Below are 20,558 nucleotides of genomic sequence, written 5' to 3'. Positions count from 1 at the left end.
ATCTAGCATGAATAATTTCTTATATTGGAAACAAACACTCCTAAGGCTTCTGAGAAGTAGCTTTGGAAAGAATAGAAGAAATTGCATTATAAAATAAAATGGTTAAGGAATCATCACCAAGATTTGTATAAGTATATTCAAGTCGAACTTTTTAGTATTTATTTTTGTGGCGAACGAAATTTAGTTTTTATAGTTAGTTAAATTGTTGATCGCGCCATGTCATGTATTTTTTTGTTTATATGTGCTGGTGCGTCTCAAACTCTCAACTATTGTAAGTAGTTCAAGGCAATAAGTCCCTATACTTAAGATTATACAACATTGTGTAATAATTATCTCATATTCACATTATGTATTGCATGGAATTTTACTAAACTGTTTATCAAGTTATTGTTTAAATGATGTAGTTAAATTTTCTTTATGTTTTGATTCAATATCATGGATACCAACAAAAATGATGACCAATAATTAGTACTCACAACAACCCAATTTTCATAAGTTTGTGATAAAAGTTTGGCGAAAGGTTTTTAACATCGAACTTATACACTGCATGACTCGTGCTTTCTGTCAGCAACTTTGCATTTATTTTTAGACAAAAACAACAAAACAGCAGACATAGCAATTATTGCACTTATGTTTTAAATAAAGACTTTTAAGAAAATGACAAACCATGCATGCAAACGCATTTATAAACCTGAAGTGACACGTCAACATCGACAATCCAACTCGTATACTAAATTATTTTCTCTTGGAAAGTTCTGCATTCATTTGTTAAAGACTTTGAGTAAAAACCCCTGGGTTTGAAGCTGAATTCATGTTGCTTTTAATTAGCTTATTTATTACATTTATTTAAAAGTGCAATTACATGACATTTTGACAACAACTACAATGGCATTACAGCAATTTGCATAAAAGAAAATTTACGCTGATTGGTTGATGATAATATATCATGAGATTATGTTCTCATTATTCGTGGGCTGACATTATAACACTATTTACAACTGTATCCTTATTTCATTATATAGACATGTCATTAGACACACACTTTAAATTACACTTACACATCACATAAGAGCATATCTTAACAAAAACTTACCTGGCAGCTTCAAAAATTTAATCAGGAAGATCAAATAAAACTTACATAAGAGTTTTATCACAAAAAAATAACGAGTAGCACAGTATCTATTGATGGTCAAACAATATTTAAATTGTACAGTTTAAATGTATTTTAAAGTTTAAGTTAAAGTTCATGCATAGAAAAATCACACCTCACTCTTAGAGAAATCTCTCAATAATATTTTGTAGTATGAACATTAAATTTTTACAAGCTTGGTGATTTTTGTCAGCAACATTGTATGGAGTTTTAGATAAAATTAACATAACAGCGGAAATAAACAACAAGGTACTGCGACATTTTATATAAAGACTTTTATCAAAATGCAAAGGACTTGCGAAAAGCAATTATGATTCGTCATATTTGTGATTGTATTATCACTAAGTGAGTCGTCAACGTAGACAATTCAACAAAATATTTACTAATTTTAAAATTGTAGCAAAATCAAAAATCCTGAAGGTTACTAGTGTAATAAATTGTACATGAAAAATTGCTTGTCTTGCACAGAAAAAGATTGAGTAGAAGTAGAACCTGCATAAGCACGCTAACGGCACGTTATTATATATGAACAAATGCCAGATTGTTGTACTGCTTTAGATTTGACCTTCGGCAGTTGCATTTTCACATCTACATATTTGAGCATTACAGAACGACCTTTACATCAAATAATCGTTGTTTTGCATCATGACTATACACGTATACACGATATCAAGATATGAATAACAATATGTTCTCTCCCATTTATCACCAGGAGGCAATAGTGAATAGGAACAAGTCAATAATTAATAAAATAAAATAAAGACTTTTATCAAAATGCGAAAGACTTGTGAAAAGCAATTATGATCACTAAGTGATTCGTCCACATAGACAATTCAACAAGATATTTACTAATTTTAGCATTATAGAAAAATCAAAAATCGCCAAGGTTACTAGTGTAATAAATTGTTTATGAAAAATTGCTTGTTTTGCACAGAAAAAGATTGAGTAGAAGTAGAACCTGCATAAGCAGGCTAACGGGACGTTATTATATATGAACAAATGCCAGATTGTTGTACTGCTTTAGATTTGATCTTCGGCAGTTGCATTTTCACATCCACATTTTTGAGCATTACAGAACGACCTTTACATCAAATAATCGTTGTTTTGCATCTTGACTATACACGTATACACGATATCAAGATATGTATAACAATATGCCATCTCCAATTTATCAACAGGAGGCAATAGTGAATACGAACACGTTAATGATAAATAAAATAAAATAAAGACTTTTATCAAAATGCGAAAGACTTGTGAAAAGCAGTTATGATCACTAAGTGATTCATCCACATAGACAATTCAACAAGATATTTACTAATTTTAGCATTATAGAAAAATCGAAAATTCCCAATGTTAATAGTGTAATAAATCATACATGAAAAATTGCTTATCTTACACAGAAAAAGATTGAGTAGAAGTAGAACCTGCATAAGCACGCTAACGGGACGTTATTATCTATGAACAAATGCCAGATTGTTGTACTGCTTTAGATTTGATCTTCGGCAGTTGCATTTTCACATCCACATATTTGAGCATTAGAGAACGACCTTTACATCAAATAATCGTTGTTTTGCATCTTGACTATACACGTATACACGATATCAAGATATGTTTAACAATATGCCCTCTCCAATTTATCAACAGGAGGCAATAGTGAATACGAACACGTCAATGATAAATAAAATAAAATAAAGACTTTTATCGAAATGGTAAGTACTTGCGAATAGCAATTATGATCACTAAGCGATTCGTCCACGTAGAAAAGTCAACAAAATATTGATAACTCTACTAATTTCTAACTACTAATTATAAACACTATTAACTTTAGCATTGAAAAAATTAAATATCCCCAAAATTGCTTATCTTGCACAGAAAAAAGTTGAGTTAGGTTTTTTTAGTGAGTAGAAATCGAAACTTGCTTAAACAGGCTAACGGGACATAATTATATGTCAACAAGTGCAAGATTGTTGTACTTTTAGAATTGATATTCGGCATATGTATTTGCACATCTACATATGTGAACATGACAAAACACTTTTTACTGTCAATTAACTACAAAAATGGCAACAAAATAAGCGTCATTTTGCATCATGGTTATACATATATACACGATATCAAGATATGTATAACAATACGTGCTCTCCTATATATCGCCAGGAAGCAATAGTGAATAGAAACAAGACACACGGCTTATATATATGTTGATATGTATTCATTTGTATTTAGTTAAAGCAATGTAATGAAAAATTTCAGCGAATTTTATGCAGTAGGTTGAGCAAAATACAAGTTTTTCAGCTAAGTGAGAAGCTTCTAGAATGAGTTGTATTTGTGAAGTATGTACGTCATAATGTCTTGTTATCATCTCACTAGAGTTGTGGAATACAGTTTTTATTGGGATCACTTTAAAGCTCTTTGTACAGGACATCACAATGAAGTATTTGATTCAAGTGTTTAAGCAAAAAGTGTTTTAGCTATTGAATATGATATTGTTAGTTGGTGTTATGTTAAGCAAAGAAAACTAGTTAGTAGCAAAGATGTCATTCTTGACTTTCAACAGCTCCGTTGAGATATACCGTCAATAGATTTTAAACAATTATATTAATGTTGCATGCCCACTTCAGTTGGTACAAACAACAAAACAGGTAAATTATGCTTTTGTATCAGACTACCACATGGCTGAATTGCACGTCAAGAATTAACTCACAATAAACGTAGTTACAGGCAATAAATTAATTGAAATGTTACACAATTTTCTAAATGATTTTGATTGCTGCATGGTGAATTCCAAGTAGGGAAACGTTTGCCTTATTCATCCAGCATTATTTGTAAACTCTCTTTCTCAAAAACCATTTTAACTCAAGTGTTATATGATGACTGAATTCAGATAGGCATTGATAATGCAAACGGCGTAAGCTATAGGCATACTTTACATAGCGTGAAGTCCAAAATAAACAGAACAAAACTACTTTGGTTTTCAAATAGGTGATTACTTTTTCTACGCGCATACATTTTCTTATTTTTCTTCTAAATGGAACAAACAACATGACACTTCACAGCTCTTTCATCATATTTAAAAACTACAGTCGTCTTTTTAGTAAGTTGAACATATAACCACGTTGAAGTTGGATTACCTTTTTTGTACTGCTAAATTATAATTTGATTTTGAAAGTGCTTGAGATGCCCACATTGGGAAATTTTGTTAATTTTAACAGTATTTCAAATTTAAAGGCCACAAAGTTTTTACTCTATATTTATGACTTGCAATACAGCTATGTTGGTGGTACCATACAAAAGAATATTTTTCAGTGTTATTGTTGGCACCAGCCGACGTGGGCCAGCAAAATTATTTGTTAAATCTCAAGAGAATGATTGCAAGTCAAGAATTGACGTGGGTGAGATAAGCTCGTTTAGTTATGCAAATATTAGTGGACAATACGTAAGTAATTATCTGACAGCTTCAGCAGCAGCAAAGACACCGCTTCAAGAAAATTCCTGTTCAACACTTAGCATTCTAGTAAAGAGTATATTATATAAACTGCATGTGATAGTGCATTTATCTTCACATTTTATCAGGTGTGTGGTCGATAAGATGACTAACTTACAAATTTCTATATTATTGTCCGTATTCTCATATTCACTAGTGGTTAGTGGTAAGTAATAGTATGACATATGTATACCGTTACTCAAAGATGACATTATTTAGTATTTTATTTTTTGAGATTTTCAAGCTTTAAAATTTTTGCTATAATCGAGTAATCGAGCAATTGGCATGTCATTGTAACATCAGTGAATAGTAACGTGCTCTTCATTTTCTTACGTTGTTGGATAGTTTCTTCAGGGTGAAAATAAGGACAGTCGTAAAATTCTACATTGCTAATTGTAGGAAATGATCTTGGTGAATGCTCACAAAGCAAAATAAAACATACCTACTTCATGTGTCAAGTAAATCGTGTTTTTTAATTTTTAACCACACTCTATAATCACTTTTAGGTACGCCATTGAATGTTCACACAAATGTTGAATATTTACATCTCTATTACATATTCAAACAATTCCATTTCTTTATGAAAACAACTTAAACACGGAGGAACCAAAAATTTGTTTTTAATTTTGCTTTCAGCAATTTTACATCCACATGAGCAAATTACAAATTCCCTGTCAAAAAGCTTTAAGCGAAGTTTACAACAATCAAATCATCAAGGAAGAGGGAATGTGCAAAATAGGATTGTTGCTCTCTTGTCACAAGTGATAAACCTCCAAACGCAAATCATAAAACTGCAAAACGATGCAGGCCGAACTTGTACAAAGAAAGTGGAAAAAGGTAAAGTCGAACGAGTTTAAACACAAATAATTATTTTAAATACAATTATAGACATTACAATATACTAAAAGTGCAACAAAGCATCTTTTATTTCTTTTTTTTATGAAAAATTTGCATTTTTTAAAAGATTGTGCTGCTTATTACATGAAAGGAGAACGGAGGAGTGGGGTGTACAAGATTGAACCTGATAATCAAGGAAGCTTTAATGTTTTTTGTGACATGAAGACTGCAGGTGGCGGTTGGACGGTATTTCAACGTCGAATGGATGGAAGTGTTAACTTTTATCGCGGATGGAATGACTATAAAAAAGGATTCGGTAATCTTAAATCCGAGTTCTGGTTAGGATTAGATAAAATCCACAGATTAACCAGCGCAGAAAGAAATAAACTTCGCATTGATATGGAAGACACAAAAAAAACAAGAGGTACGCTGAGTATGGAAAATTTTCTGTGGCAAATGAAAAACAGAAGTACAAGCTTACGGTTGGAAAATATTCAGGTACGTGAAGTGACGACTTAACATTTCAATGCAATAGTTAGATTGGCTTTCTGTTAGTGTTTTGGTTGTTTTGGGAAATTGGGTCTTTAAATTATTGATTTTGAGATCATAAACGAACAGAGGAAGTACAAAAGGAAAAAACAGATTCCACACCACAATTTCTGAGAATTTTACTGCTCATAAAATTTGTGCATCAATATTTGTTGGTTCTGAGCCCTAAATTTTACATATGAAATAATTTGATCGACATATATATGCCAGATACTGATAAATAGGTCTTGGTGAACGAAGACAGAATTTTTTTTAACATGTTGACGATCATTGCATGTTTTGAGCTGGAAAATCAATTATATATAAATAGCTTAATTTTCTGTGAAATGGTAATTTTTTTTTACCTATCAAATAGGTAAAATATGTTTGTATAGTTCGATTGTTAGGTGAAATCGTCGACCACATGGCGAGGGTGGCACAAAATATTGTGGACTGAAAGTTTTAAGCAGCAAGCAAGCGAGAAATTTGTATAAGTGCGATGTTATAATAAAATATGAATAAATTAGTCACAACCATTGGCAATCTGCAATTTTAAATTGAGTCATCTTAATGTGTGACGTCATCCAAAGGTTTATAATTGCACCACCGGCACCACCAGAGTCAGAACCCCTTCCATTTACTACTTTTATATTTGTAGATATTTATTAATAGTAAAATATCTTATTGAATGTCTTAATTGCTAACTACTCGTGGTTAAGTGTTTTTTTCTATTAATAAGAGAAAAAATTGTCTCTTTTAGAATCGCAGTATTATGTAATAAACAATGCCATAGTTAAAACAAAAAGTCGCCAAAAACGCGATTATTTTTTATAGGTACTGCTGGCGATTCGCTCTCACGGCATAATGGATCTAAATTTTCGACAAAAGATGCTGACAACGATAAATGGTCAAAAAGTTGCGCACAACAGTTCAAAGGTGCTTGGTGGTATGAAAGTTGCCACTCATCCAATCTAAATGGAATATATCATCAAGGTGCACATAAATCGTATGCTGACGGTGTCAATTGGTACCATTGGAAAGGGTATCACTATTCCTTGAAAACCACATCTATGAAAATTAAACCATTTTCATAAATATGCACATTGATAACTTTCTGCCCAATGTAAATGGATAAAATCATTTTCCCAAGTTTCGAACATTTAATGTACTTTCAAAGTGTTTGATGACCTAAGTAAGTTCTCTTGAATGTTGTATAACGGCGATATGCATTAGATAATTTAATTTCATTTTTTACTTTTCACTTAGTCAATGTGCGCAAAATTATCATGTCGTATGTAAAATATATTTTTTTAACTTGCTTTATTGTTTCTTTTTTTGACTATAATTATTTACAACTGTATGAAAAACTCAAAGTGAATATACGTGATTTATTTATAAAGTTAATTTTCTGTTTTCGATTTCACTAAATTATTACACATTGTATAATAACCATAAAAATTTGAGCAAGCTATATGATCTATAAGAGGACATACGCACAGAATTTTTGCAACAGAAATTTCTTGTTTTTGAATTACTAACGTCAAAAAATTACAATTTTTTTCGGTTTTATTTTCAAAAGAAATAGATTAAATTCAACCGTTATCTTTTCAGTGATAGATGCACTAGTAAGACAAATAATCACTTGCCTTGGCGTCTTGTGTCCCTACTTTTAGTTCTTATTACAAATGACATCATAACGTGAATCTATATAAATGTACAGAAAACGGTTAACCTATACGAGACAGTTAACTCTGATTTATAGTAAATATAGGGGCGGATCTAGGGTATGTCAAATTAGTCGCGCGACATATGTTTATAGTTCAAAAATTATTTATCAAATCTAATGATTACAATTTTTTTTCATAATTAAATTTTCGTTCCGTAATCGTTTGGATTTAATCGTCAAAATTTTGTATTATAATTGAAAACTTATACAAATACCAACTTAGTAAACAGGTCAGTATATAAAAACATATCTAGAATTTTATAAACTTGCCGACTGATAAGCGGTGTGGTTCGACAATTGTAAATGCTTGGCAAAGACGATCTCGCGAGCAACATTTCAGTCATTGATGTTCAAAAGCAAGCCAACATTGTTTTGAGCTTTCTCATCAGAAATTTACATCCAAAATCGTAAGTAAAGGACAACTGAAGTATATGCATGAATGTAATATATCAAATCAATTTATGCGAGTATGTGATACCAACCTGGACGATCTACATTTACAAACATATGATGCGATTTATGTCAATATGGCGTATGGTAAGCAGATTGAAGCTTCAAAAATTTTTGTTGCCGATGGACTTTTAGCTATGATTTCTTTAGTGCTTCGGGAATCGTGGCCGTCATATGGCATCGAAATCCTACATTCCTGCAAATATATGGGCAAAAAATCTGTAGCCATGAGACACCATACTGTTATTTACTTTATCATAAACAAATGTTTGGGGCTTTTCAGTTTATGATAATTGATCATTCAGTCATTGGACAGTTACTCTACACATTGTTTACGATTTGAGAAAAATAAGTAACTAACATTGATTACATGAGAAGCTGTTTACTATAACCTGTGACTTTGAGTCTTCTCATCCATGAAGCTTTTTATTTTGGAATTCACATTCGGACATCTTGCAAAAGTAGGCGCATTCGGAAACTTCTTACGAAGATGATTTCCGACACCCAAAGTTTATTTTTCGTATTGCGTGGATTCTGCGCGATAATTTTGCGTGTAAAGCCCATTGAGTTCTATAATAACTGGAGCGGCTATCTCAAGCGCGGCCTTAGATATCTGGTGACGCCAAAAAAATGGCGGATTTCGTCCGTTGCCGCTGAGATTTACCGAAATTGACCGCTTTTCCGAAAATTTCACAATTTCCCACCTCCTGAGGAAAGAGTGAGGTAAATGTATGTGTGTATTTGGGATTCGGCAAGCAATTTTTGATGAAAATCACGATAAAACCTACAATTCGTAACAGCGAGTCAACCTAGCTTCCAGTTATCGGCTCCTACGAGGATGTATTTATAACTATCGACGAAAGAGCTATATGTCGGCTACACATCTATGAATGCAGATATGCGTCGTTTTCTTACCAGCGTCAAACTTGTTTGATCGATTAAACTCTTTAGTCTATACAAAAGTATATCATAGTTCATCTCCACAGTGGTTCACGAGAGAGAAGTTAGCTTATTTTTATCATTGCTATTTTGCTTCTTTTTACTTGTTTCTTAAAAAGTAAATATTAAATCTCTGGATATTTACGTATTTTCTGTAATTGAGTTTCATATTAAATTTCAAAAGACTCAAGTCTGCGTAGGTTTGGTAAATGAAAACAAACAATATTGTATAGAAATTACTTTAAGTAACCTTTTGTGATGTTCTGAAGTGCAACTGCATCAAATACTTGTAAAGTTGTAGCACATTTTGATTTTGTTGTATTGATATATAAATTGGGCAAAATGCAAATAATCATCAAAACACTTATGCTTCCAATGGTGTTTATAATTCATTTTAGTTTTAATACTTCTACCCTTCTTTTCACTTTGTTTTGTTTTTCCTATATTTTCAATATAAGTGCACAATTTGAATGATTAAAACAGTTTTCACTTCAATAATAAATTTCATAAGCAGTTGGTAGTGCATTTTGTTCTCTGAGTATCCACATTTGGTGTTTTCTTCATACATGAATGATGAAATGCATATGGATATGTCATAACAAGGCAATAAAACCAAATGAATTAAATACCAATAGTGTACTTTTATGCTAGAAGCTTAACAGCTTTCTAGAAATTATAAAGTTATTGGATTATATTACCTCTATATCATCAATCTCATGAAAAGCAATAAGAAGCAAAATATTTGTAGAAAAGCTTTGAAAAGTGAAAACATTTATTTAAAAAGCAGCAATGATGCATATGATAAATCCTCATTCTGTACTCTAATAGGTAAATAAGCTCAAACTGTTTCTTAAAGAAATATAAGAAATATATAAGAAATATACAGTACAGTAAATTTAAAGGTTTCATCACTGAATCTTTAATGCTTCAGTATAGTGCATTAGATATTAGTAACATTTAAACAACACTCAACTAAAATATTTTGATAAAGATATGCCATGATTTAAACATTATGTTATATAAAACCCAATGGCTTATTCAGTTTAATGCTTCACATCTGCATCAAGTCATCATCAATCTCAGTACAAATGTTTACATAGACACAAATTTTATGGCCTTTCCATTTTATATGTTGTGAATTGACATTTAATTAAGCATCAAAAACACACAACCTTCTTGCCATCTTTTTTTGGTTCATGAACTTCAACTTCAAAGCATTCAAGGCATCATTAGTGAATCCATTGTCTCCATCCATAGAATTTGACCATGATCAAATTAAATAACTCTGGATAAGGCAGACAATAAATCAATTATCTTTACAGCATTATCATTTTTTTAAGACTCTGCCTGATCAATAACATCTTCCAGTCATCTTTACTTCTTGGTCTTCCCTGCATGTTGTCAGCAAATACAACATAACAAGCTCTGCTCCAAATCATAGGTACTGTTGGGGCTGATCATTTCTTCTTGATACTTTTCACAGAGCAAAATGTGTGCAGGGTCTTTTTGCTTTAGGAAACTATTTTGCAAATAGATAGGTAAATTTACGATTTCATGCATTAACAAATGACAGAAAAGTATGCAGAAATTTATAGACAAAAACAGGAAAACATCAGTATATTTGGCGTTCAAGTCAGTCTTAAAAAATACGATCTTTAATATGTATTTTATGGCTTTTCAAGTGCATGTATAATTGCTTTTCAATCGTTGACGGACTAACAAAACAAACAACTACCTCACCTGTGGGAAGCGATATGTACCTTTTTGTGGAAACTACGACATCCAACAATTGAACGATTGAAGTGTTGGCATTATAAAAGAAATGCCAAAAAAGAATCGTCACAGAATATGGAACTAACGATATCCATATTCTGTGATATCGTGTTTGTTTTTGAAAAATTCTTTATAATTTACTATAGACACCAGGGGGAGGTCGAGAATATTATTTTTCTGCAAAGCGATCATTTCAGCGGAAATACGTCCGTTGGCCGCCATTTTTTTGGCGACCTCGCCCCAGTAAAGATAGCCGCTCCAGTTATTATAGAACTCAATGGTAAAGCCTTATAATTCGGAGCAATTTAAAACTTATCGCGGGAAAATTGAAATAATTAAAAATAGTAAACAGTCTCTGCATATTGTACATCACCACACAATACAAACGAAGTTACATTTCTGTTTATGTTTCCGCTGGTAAACTGTTCTTATAGGAACAAGCACATATTTATGAATATGGAAAGTATTGAAATTTCATCAGCGGCTGCTTTATTTAAAATCAAAGTGTCTGAACGCTCTGGACTTGTGAAAAATGTAGAGGAAGCAGAAAGTCTCCTTATAGAGTACAACTAATTTTTGTGGAAATAAAGCAAAGAAAGTATTTGGGAACACAGGTTTGTATTTCTTTTTTCCTCAAATTATAACTAATATATATTGATCTATGTGCTTTCCTTATTTAAGTTGTACAGATCAAATTGTTATATGAAACCTGAATGTTGTCATATTCTTTAATATAAGAACTACTATAATAATGTCCATGCACATTTGAGTCTTACTATCCTCAGTCTGTCGTTGTGTGTCGGACGAGGAGGGAATAGGGAAACTACACTCATCGCAAAAAAGGTGAAAACCAACTCGCAGTTAGTACTTTAGTCGAAAAAAAGAGCAAGAGGCAAAGCACAGTTCTTCCTTAAAAAAAGGTTTCGTTTAATGTGTACAGAATACAACCACGTAAATCACACAGTAATGTTGAATATAATGGTTCAATTTGAACTAAATGAAATCACTTATTCTATTTTTAATCGAAAAAATGTTAGATCTCACAAGTGCCAATCACAAGGTTTGGTGGGAAGGTGGCCAGCTTCCATTTGACCATATACCGTTCATTCAAGTGAACAATAGTATCTACGATTGTTGTCATGGGGTAGATAGGCATTCAAGCCAAAAGAAGAAAAACAGAACGGTAATAGGTATTATTCATCTGCCAATGCAAAACTACAGATTTAAAAAAAGTAAAGTGAAAGTGAAACGACGTTGCTAACCTTATAGTACGTTTAAATTAAACTTCCAGTTTAATTTTAACGTAGCTTTGAGGGAGAGCTTTGAGGGAAACTTTGAGTTTTATTGTATTTTTAACAATGTCATGTAATCTTGGTTTCTTTCTTCTTCATGAATTTCTTCAGCTGCTTTTCCTTTTAGGTGTAATTATTTACCAACATGTTTATATCTTTTACTCAAATTCTAGCGACCAGTCGTTTAAGAAGCACAGAAACATCGTTCAAGGAACATGAAAATTGAACTGTTCAGCACAAGTTCACATGAGGGAATACATCAGATCTCCAGACTTTAGGGAAACTTTAAATAACCGTGTTTATTTGCATGCATTACTCGATCTGTCAGGTGTAAACAACAAAAATGTCTTGATGTGTTCAAATCAATTTGCCTTGAAACTTTACTCACACAGGTTTTTTGATAAATTTACGTGCCTTTAGATTACAGAGCAAACGGTTTGGCGACGAAAATCGATGTCGAAAAACTTAGGGAATGCTTAAAAAAGGTGCAATGGAGAAAGGTGGATCCATATCCAGTTGCCTTGCCTATCTGAGCACAAAACTCACCCTATAGGAAGCGCAAGGATATATTTAGTCCTAGTTTTTGTACGGTGCAAGTCAATGTCTTGCTATATTGTTTTTAAACCTTACGTTTTATAATCGGCTCCTTTATATTTAGGCTGGAGGTCTTCATCAAGGAATTGATAAGATGCTTGTTTCCAAGGTGCAAGAATTGGTTGTTGCTGTGGCTTGCTCAGTTAAAGAAGTTAGGAGGCATCTTAAAATCTATGTGGAGCAAGATCTGTACAAAGCAACAAAGGCACCCGCTAAAACCAATCGGAGATTTTATCCTTCCAAACAAACCATACGTAGCCACATTTACAAGGCAGTCATCAAAGAAAGATTTTCAAAATTTGACCAAGAAAATCTTCAAAAGAAAATCGAAGACTGGAAACTGAGGTGTCCCGACGAGTCTCTCTTCTTTCGCCCGCTTGCTAAATATTCAGCAGAGTCTTTGATTGCTCAAGAAAATAGTGTTGATAACGAAGAAGACGACGATGACGATGATGACGATGATGATGACAACACAGTTTTGCCACAATCAAAAAATGGATTGTTATTCATTCGCCAGACTGTTAATCAGAAACGTCTTCTAAAGTGATATGGTAACGAAATAACCCTTCTAGATACCACTTACAAAACGATAAAATACAGCCTCGCTTTGTTTTTTCTTGTGGTAAAAACCAATGTAAGCTATCAAGTCGTTGGTTCTTTTGTCCTGCAAAGTGAAACTTCGTACGCTATTGCGGAGGCTCTTCACGTTATAAGAGGTTGGAACAACAAGTGGAATCCAGAGTATTTTATGGTAGATTACTCCGAAGATGAAATGTCGGCAATAAACCGAGTATTCCCAGTTTAGGAAACCTAGAACTAAACTACTTTCAAAGGCACACACAATGCTACACGCCTCTTTTGTTTTTAATTGAGGCAGAAATATGCAAATTTCTTTTTCTGTGGGGTGGAGTAAAAGGTACAATCTAGTCAATACACTTCATGTTAATTGTACGTATATATTACAGAAAGTCAGACGTACATCTGCGATTTCCATCGAGAGCTAGCGTGGGAGCGATGGCTTTCAAAAAGCAGCAACGGACAGCTCCCGTTAAAAAAATGATTCTTGCAAAACTTCGATTAATTGCCAGAGCAAGGACGGAAGCTGATTTTGAGGAAAATGTTAAAAATTTTAAGTCATCAGAAGAATGGAAGACAAACCAAAAGCTGCGCAACTGGATTGGCAATACTTGGTTATCCCAATACAAGGCAAGATAATTTTATAATTTGATAATAATATCATTCTTACAGTGCTCATCAATAATTACAATACATGTTGACTTCGTTAATTTTCTCGCGCGGACAAAATTTGTAGAAATGGGTGTGGAACTTTCGAAAAGATTGACTGCTAACAATCATAAACACAAATAATGGCGTGGAAAGGCAAAACAAAGCTTTCAAGCATGAATATTTGAATGGCTACAAGAATTCAATGTTAAGCGTCATGCTGACAGTGCTAATTGAAGACTTTTTGCCCGACCTTTATTTCAAGTACTTATTTTTTTCTTTTTATTTACTTGAACAAGTGTCCTTGGTGATGCCAAAGCCAGCCCGATCTTTTCCTCCAACAAATCTGATTTCTCAGCAAAATTATTGCTCATTTCTTTAGAAATTCGATTCCATTCATTGTCTTTCCATGGATTAAACACAAAATTATATGATTTGTAGAGGTACAAAAAACGGGCTGGGGAATTCACTGCTGCCCTTAGCGCTAGTATTTTAGCAGCAACAACGCTGGAAATTCTTCTTTAATTTTACAAATACGTCGAGTTAAATACGAAATTGCAGAGCAATTACAGGCAGTACAATTCTGATGTCCCGTCATACCTTCACGAAAGACCGCACTGTATGATTAGGCATTGTATGGAAAGACTTGCATCGTCAGAAGATACCCTTGCATCACACATCATGGCTCATGACGAAATGCATGGAGCTTTCAAAGTTCGTAGTCAAGACGACATATACAAGTTTTATACATTGTCGTTTGGAAGTGATCCAGGTGATCTTTCAAGCTATGATTGTTATGACTGGGAAAGACACAGGTTGCCATGTAAGCACTTCTTTGCAATTTTCAAGAACTTTCCACTTTGGTCATTTGATAAACTGCCGAAGTCATGCACGGAATCTCCATTTTTAGCAGTTGATCGAATAGGTTGCACGTCTGTAATGGAAACAAAGCCATTTGAGGTAAGCCAATGTCACTCCGATGATTTTTCACAAACCGTCGAAGCACCAGAGGAAAACGAAATCCACGTTACTGATGCTTCTCCATAGGAAAAAAAAAAAATAAAGTGAACAATACTTGAATGTTTTGCAAAATATTTAGGCTCATTATCATGCCAAATATATGGCTCATTAGCATGTCTAGGAACGTAAATTTATTTTACAATAATGCTATTCAAAAACAGATATATTCTTTAAACTTTCCATCAAGTTTTCAGGCATAGACCCCCCTAGAGACCCCCATTCAAACCTCTATGTAATAAGTTAAGTTAGAAATTTGGTACTACAAGTGACAGTTCATAGATATAGAAAAGCTCAGACTTCAAACCATGCAAGTTTATTGTAACTCTTTACCCATCTCCACATCAGTGCCAGCGAATTCACCCTTTGAGAAAAACTCAAAATTTTTTTCTGCCAAAGATTAAGCAAAAATTATCAGAGTGAAAATTTGCAGTTAAGGTTAGCTTAATGCCATAAATGTTTATTAGGCATTTCACTAGACTATTATCTTCTGCAAGGTGTGCTATATAGCAATCACTAGTAGCATTGTATTATCAAATACAAACAGAATGTAACCAACAAGTCTTTAATTATATAATTACATGAATGTTAAAAATGGTTTATGTGTCATGCTTACTGGTTATGATAAATATCTTTTCATATGATCAAAGCTTGTTTAAATGTAAATCTAAAATAATTTACATATTTGAGCATTACAGAACGACCTTTACATCAAATAATCGTTGTTTTGCATCATGACTATACACGTATACACGATATCAAGATATGAATAACAATATGTTCTCTCCCATTTACACCAGGAGGCAATAGTGAATAGGAACAAGTCAATAATAAATAAAATTAAATAATGACTTTTATCAAAATGCTAAGGACTTGCAAAAAGCAATTCTGATCACTAAGTGATACGTCCACGTAGAAAATTCAACAAAATATTAATAACTCTACTAATTACTAAGTAATATTTATAAACACTACTAACTTTAACATTGAAAAAAATCAAATATCCTCAAAGATTGAAAAATTGATTAAAAAAATGCGATTTTAAACAAACATTTTCTACGTGCATACATTTCCTTATTTTTCATCTAAATGGAACAAACGACATGACACTCCATAGCTCTTTCATCATGTTTAAAAGTCAAGTCAAGAATTGACGTGGGTGAGGTAAGCTCGTTTAGTTATGCAAATATTAGTGGACAATACGTAAGTAATTATCTGACAGCTTCAGCAGCAGCAAAGACACCGCTTCAAGAAAATTCCTGTTCAACACTTAGCATTCTAGTAAAGAGTACATTATATAAACTGCATGTGATAGTGCATTTATCTTCACATTTTATCAGGTGTCTGGTCGATAAGATGATTAACTCACAATTTGCTATATTATTGTCCGTATTCTCATATTCACTAATGGTTAATGGTAAGTAATAGCATGACATATGTATACCGTTACTCACGGATGAAATTTAGTCTTTTATTTTTGGGGATTTTCAAGCTTTAAAATTTGCGCTATAATCGAGTGATCGAGCAACTGGCGTCTAATTGTAACATGAGTGCGTAGTAACGTGGTCTTCATTTTCTTGCGTTGTTGGTTAGCTTCTTCAGGGTTCGAATGTGGAAAGGGTTAAAATTCTTCATTGATAACTGTGTGAAATGATCTTGGTGAATGCTCACAACGCAAAATAGAACATAGCTACTTTATGTGTAAACTACATAGTGTTTTTTAATTTTTAATCATACTCTATAATCACTTCTAGATACGCCATTGAATGTTCACACAAATGTTGAATATTTACATCTCTATTACACATTCAAATGATTCCATTTCTTTATGAATACAACTTAAACAATGAGACACCAAAAATGTCTTTTTAATTTTGCTTTCAGCCGTTTTACATCCACATGGGCAAATTACAAATTCCCTGTCAAAAAGCTTTAAGCGAAGTTTACAACAATCAAATCATCAAGGAAGAGGGAATGTGCAAAATAAGATTGTTGCTCTTTTGTCACAAGTGATAAACCTCCAAACGCAAATCACTAAACAGCAAAACGATGCAGGCCGAACTTGTACAAATAAAGTGGAAAAAGGTAAAGTTGAACAAGTTTAAACATAAATAATTATTTTAAATACAATTATAATTGTATAATTATAGGCATTACAATATACTAAAAGTGCAACAAAGCTTCTTATACTCCTTTTTTATGAATAATTTGTATTTTTTTAAAGATTGCGCTGTTTATTACAAGAAAGGAGAAAGGACGAGTGGGGTGTACAAGATTGAACCTGATGATCAAGGAAGCTTTAATGTTTATTGTGACATGAAGACCTCTGGTGGCGGTTGGACGGTATTTCAACGTCGAATGGATGGAAGTGTTAACTTTTATCGCGGATGGAATGACTATAAAAAAGGATTCGGTAATCTTAAATCCGAGTTCTGGTTAGGATTAGATAAAATCCACAGATTAACCAGCGCAAAAAGAAATAAACTTTGCATTGATATGGAAGACACAAAAAAAAACAAAAGGTACGCTGAGTATAGAAAAATTTCTGTGGCAAATGAAAAACAGAAGTACAAGCTAACACTTGGAAAATATTCAGGTAGTTGAAGTGACGACTAATTATTTCAATGCAATAGTTAGATTGGCTTTCTGTTAGTGTTTTGGTTGTTTTGGGAAACTGGGTCTTTAAATTATTGGTTTTGAGATCATAACCAAGCAAAGGAAGTACAAAAGGAAAAAGCATATTCTGCATCACAATTTCTAAGAATTTTAGTGCTCATAAAATTTGTGCATCAATATTTGTTGGTTCTGAGCCCTAAATTTTACATATGAAATCGTTTGATTGACAGATATATGCCAGATACTGATAAATAGGTTTTGATAAACGAGGAGAGAAAGTGTTGGAACATGTTGACGATCATTGCATGTTTTGAGCTGGAAAACAATTATATATAAATAGTTTAGTTTTCTATCAAATGCTAATTTTTTTCTACCTCTCAAATAAGTAAAATATAGTTGTATAAGTAAAAAGATTAAGTTTGCAGTTTGATTCTTAGACGAAATCGTCGACCACATGGCGAGAGTGGCACAAAATATTGTGGACTGAAAGTTTTAAGCGGCAAGCAAGCAAAATTTGTATAAGTGCGATGTTGTGATAAAATATGAATAAATTATTCAAAACTATTGGCAATCTGCAATTTTAATTTGAGTCATCTTAATGTGTGACGTCATCCAGAGATATTTAAATGCACCATCGGCACCACCAGATTCAGGACCTCCTTCCATTTACTCTTGTTATATTTGTAGATATTTATTAATAGTAAAATATCTTATTGAATGTCTTAATTGCTAACTACTCGGGCTAACGTGTTTTTTTCTAGTAATAAGAGAAAAAAATTGTGTGTTCTAGAATGGCAATATTATGTAATAAACAATGCCATGGTTAAAACAAAAAAATCGCCAACAAAGCGTTTATTTTTTATAGGTACTGCTGGCGATTCATTCTCACGGCATAATGGATCTAAATTTTTGACAAAAGACGCTGACAACGATAAATGGTCAAAAAGCTGCGCACAACAGTTCAAAGGTGCTTGGTGGTATGAAAGTTGCCACTCATCCAATCTAAATGGAATATATCATCAAGGTGCACATAAATCGTTTGCTGACGGTGTCAATTGGTACACATGGAAAGGGCATCACTATTCCTTGAAAACCACATCTATGAAAATCAAACCATTTTCATAAATATACACATTGACAACTTTCTGCCCAATGTAAATGGATAAAATCATTTTCCCAAGTTTCGAACATTTAATGTACTTTCATATTGTTTGATGACCTAAGTAAGTTCTCTTGAATGTTGTATAACAGATATATGCATTAGATATTCTAATTTTATTTTTTACTTTTCACTTAGTCAATGTGTGCAAAATTATCATGTCGTATGTAAAATGTATTTTTTTAAACTTGCTTTATTTTCTCTTTTCTTGACTATAATCGTTTACTACTATAAGAAAAATTCAAAGTGAATATGCGTAATTTATTTATAAAGTTAATTTCCTGTTTTCGATTACACTAAATTATTACACATTATATAATGACCATAAAAATTTGAGCAAGCTATATGATCTATAAGAGGGCATATGCACAGAATTTGCGTAACAAAAATTTCTTGTTTTTGAATTACTAACGTCAAGGAATTACAATTTTTTTCGGTTTTCTATTTAAAAGAAATAGATTAAATTCAACCGTTATCTTTTCAGTGATAGGCAGTGGCGTAACTAGGCTTGAAATAAGGGGGGGGGGTGGAGAAAATTTGCCTTGCAAAAGGGCGTTGCCCACAAACCCCCCTTAAATTGTTATGGCTAGCAAAATAAAGTCATGTCTATTATTGCATACGTGCTTTATTAGTAAACATTATTGCAGATTAAGTTTCTAACACATACATTATCGCAAAACCTGTTTTTGAAATATAAACCTTAACCGTTTCGGACATAACGGTAAAACAATGTATATTTGTTCTCATATCAAGAGTCTTAAGTGAGAATCATCTCAACGTACAAGAGTCTTGAGGTGTTGCTTTTTACTTTCATTTTATTCTGAGTTTACTTTTTTTCTGGCTGCCCAAGGTTTTTGCACTACATGCAGATGAATTGTATTTGTTAAATCTTTCTTGGTTGAGAGGACAATGAGTTCTTCCAGCCTTTCACCTTTCATTGTTGAGCGCAAACAGTTCATGACAATTTTCATCTTGCTGAATGATCTTTCAATATCAGCCACACTTACTGGAGCAGTAAACAGAAGTTTGTAGCATTTATAAACGTTTGGGAAAAATTCTTTATTTTTGAAAGCAGTGTTTAGGCGTCGTGGACTGTCTTACATTCTTCTTCTGTCTCATTGACAAAGTTAACAAAAATCTCAAGTTCTGCATACAATGACATACAATCTATGCTAATTGTTGGAAAAAAAAGTTCGATGATCTTTTCAACTTGTTCAAAATTTGGTTTTGTCAGTGGAGGTTGAAGGATGACAGCTAACGGTTTTATTTTTTGCAAACAGCTTTTTATGTTGTCTCTATATTCTCTGATGAGGGAATTTAGGACCTCAATCATGCATTTTCAATAGTTAGTTTCTAGTGAGATAATTGCCAAATTCTCAGGGTTGCCATCCAAACGTCTGCTTGATGTTTAATTACTCTTTCTAGCGAACTCTTCCTCGGGATTGGAGCCTAGAGTCTTCGCAAACTCAACACTCGCATCTATTTGATCATTCAATTCAGATTCAGTGTTCCGTTTATTCGTTCCAGTTATCTAATAGTTTCATCAATCAGTTGAAGACCATCAAGGGTATTGAGCTCTGGCTTCTGCATCTGTACTTTCAGGATCTTGGTCTTTCACATGATAAACCTCGTAAACATAACTGCGAAAACGAACTCAAACTAGACCATTTTCTTACAGAGCGAGGTTGCTTTGGTTCTGGTTAACGAGTTGTTGTCAATTTTTGCTATGTCCGCTAAGGCATTTCGTATGGCTTCAAATGATCTCCATA

The 20,558-nt window shown here is 32.9% G+C and overlaps 2 protein-coding genes across 2 annotated transcripts; both read left to right on the top strand.

Moving 5' to 3' along the window:
• The first annotated feature begins 4,659 nt into the window (after positions 1-4,659).
• On the top strand, positions 4,660-7,318 carry LOC124455697 (ryncolin-4-like). The gene is given in 5 exon segments (XM_047006337.1): positions 4,660-4,800; positions 5,271-5,471; positions 5,599-5,877; positions 5,880-5,969; positions 6,834-7,318. Coding segments are annotated over 5 exon segments (891 nt in total). The 5' UTR covers positions 4,660-4,739; the 3' UTR covers positions 7,094-7,318.
• An 8,702-nt stretch (positions 7,319-16,020) lies between these two features.
• Positions 16,021-18,922, top strand: LOC124455698 (ryncolin-4-like; the record flags this gene model as incomplete). Its single annotated transcript, XM_047006338.1, has 4 exons — positions 16,021-16,052; positions 16,927-16,955; positions 17,239-17,610; positions 18,496-18,922. Coding segments are annotated over 4 exons (693 nt in total), but the record flags the coding sequence as incomplete, so codon positions are not given.
• Positions 18,923-20,558: the final 1,636 nt, after the last annotated feature.

Source organism: Xenia sp. Carnegie-2017, unplaced genomic scaffold (genome assembly GCF_021976095.1).
Source record: "Xenia sp. Carnegie-2017 unplaced genomic scaffold, XeniaSp_v1 HiC_scaffold_4, whole genome shotgun sequence".
Taxonomy (NCBI): Eukaryota; Metazoa; Cnidaria; class Anthozoa; order Malacalcyonacea; family Xeniidae; genus Xenia; species Xenia sp. Carnegie-2017.
This window is presented reverse-complemented; position numbering and strand designations above follow the sequence as displayed.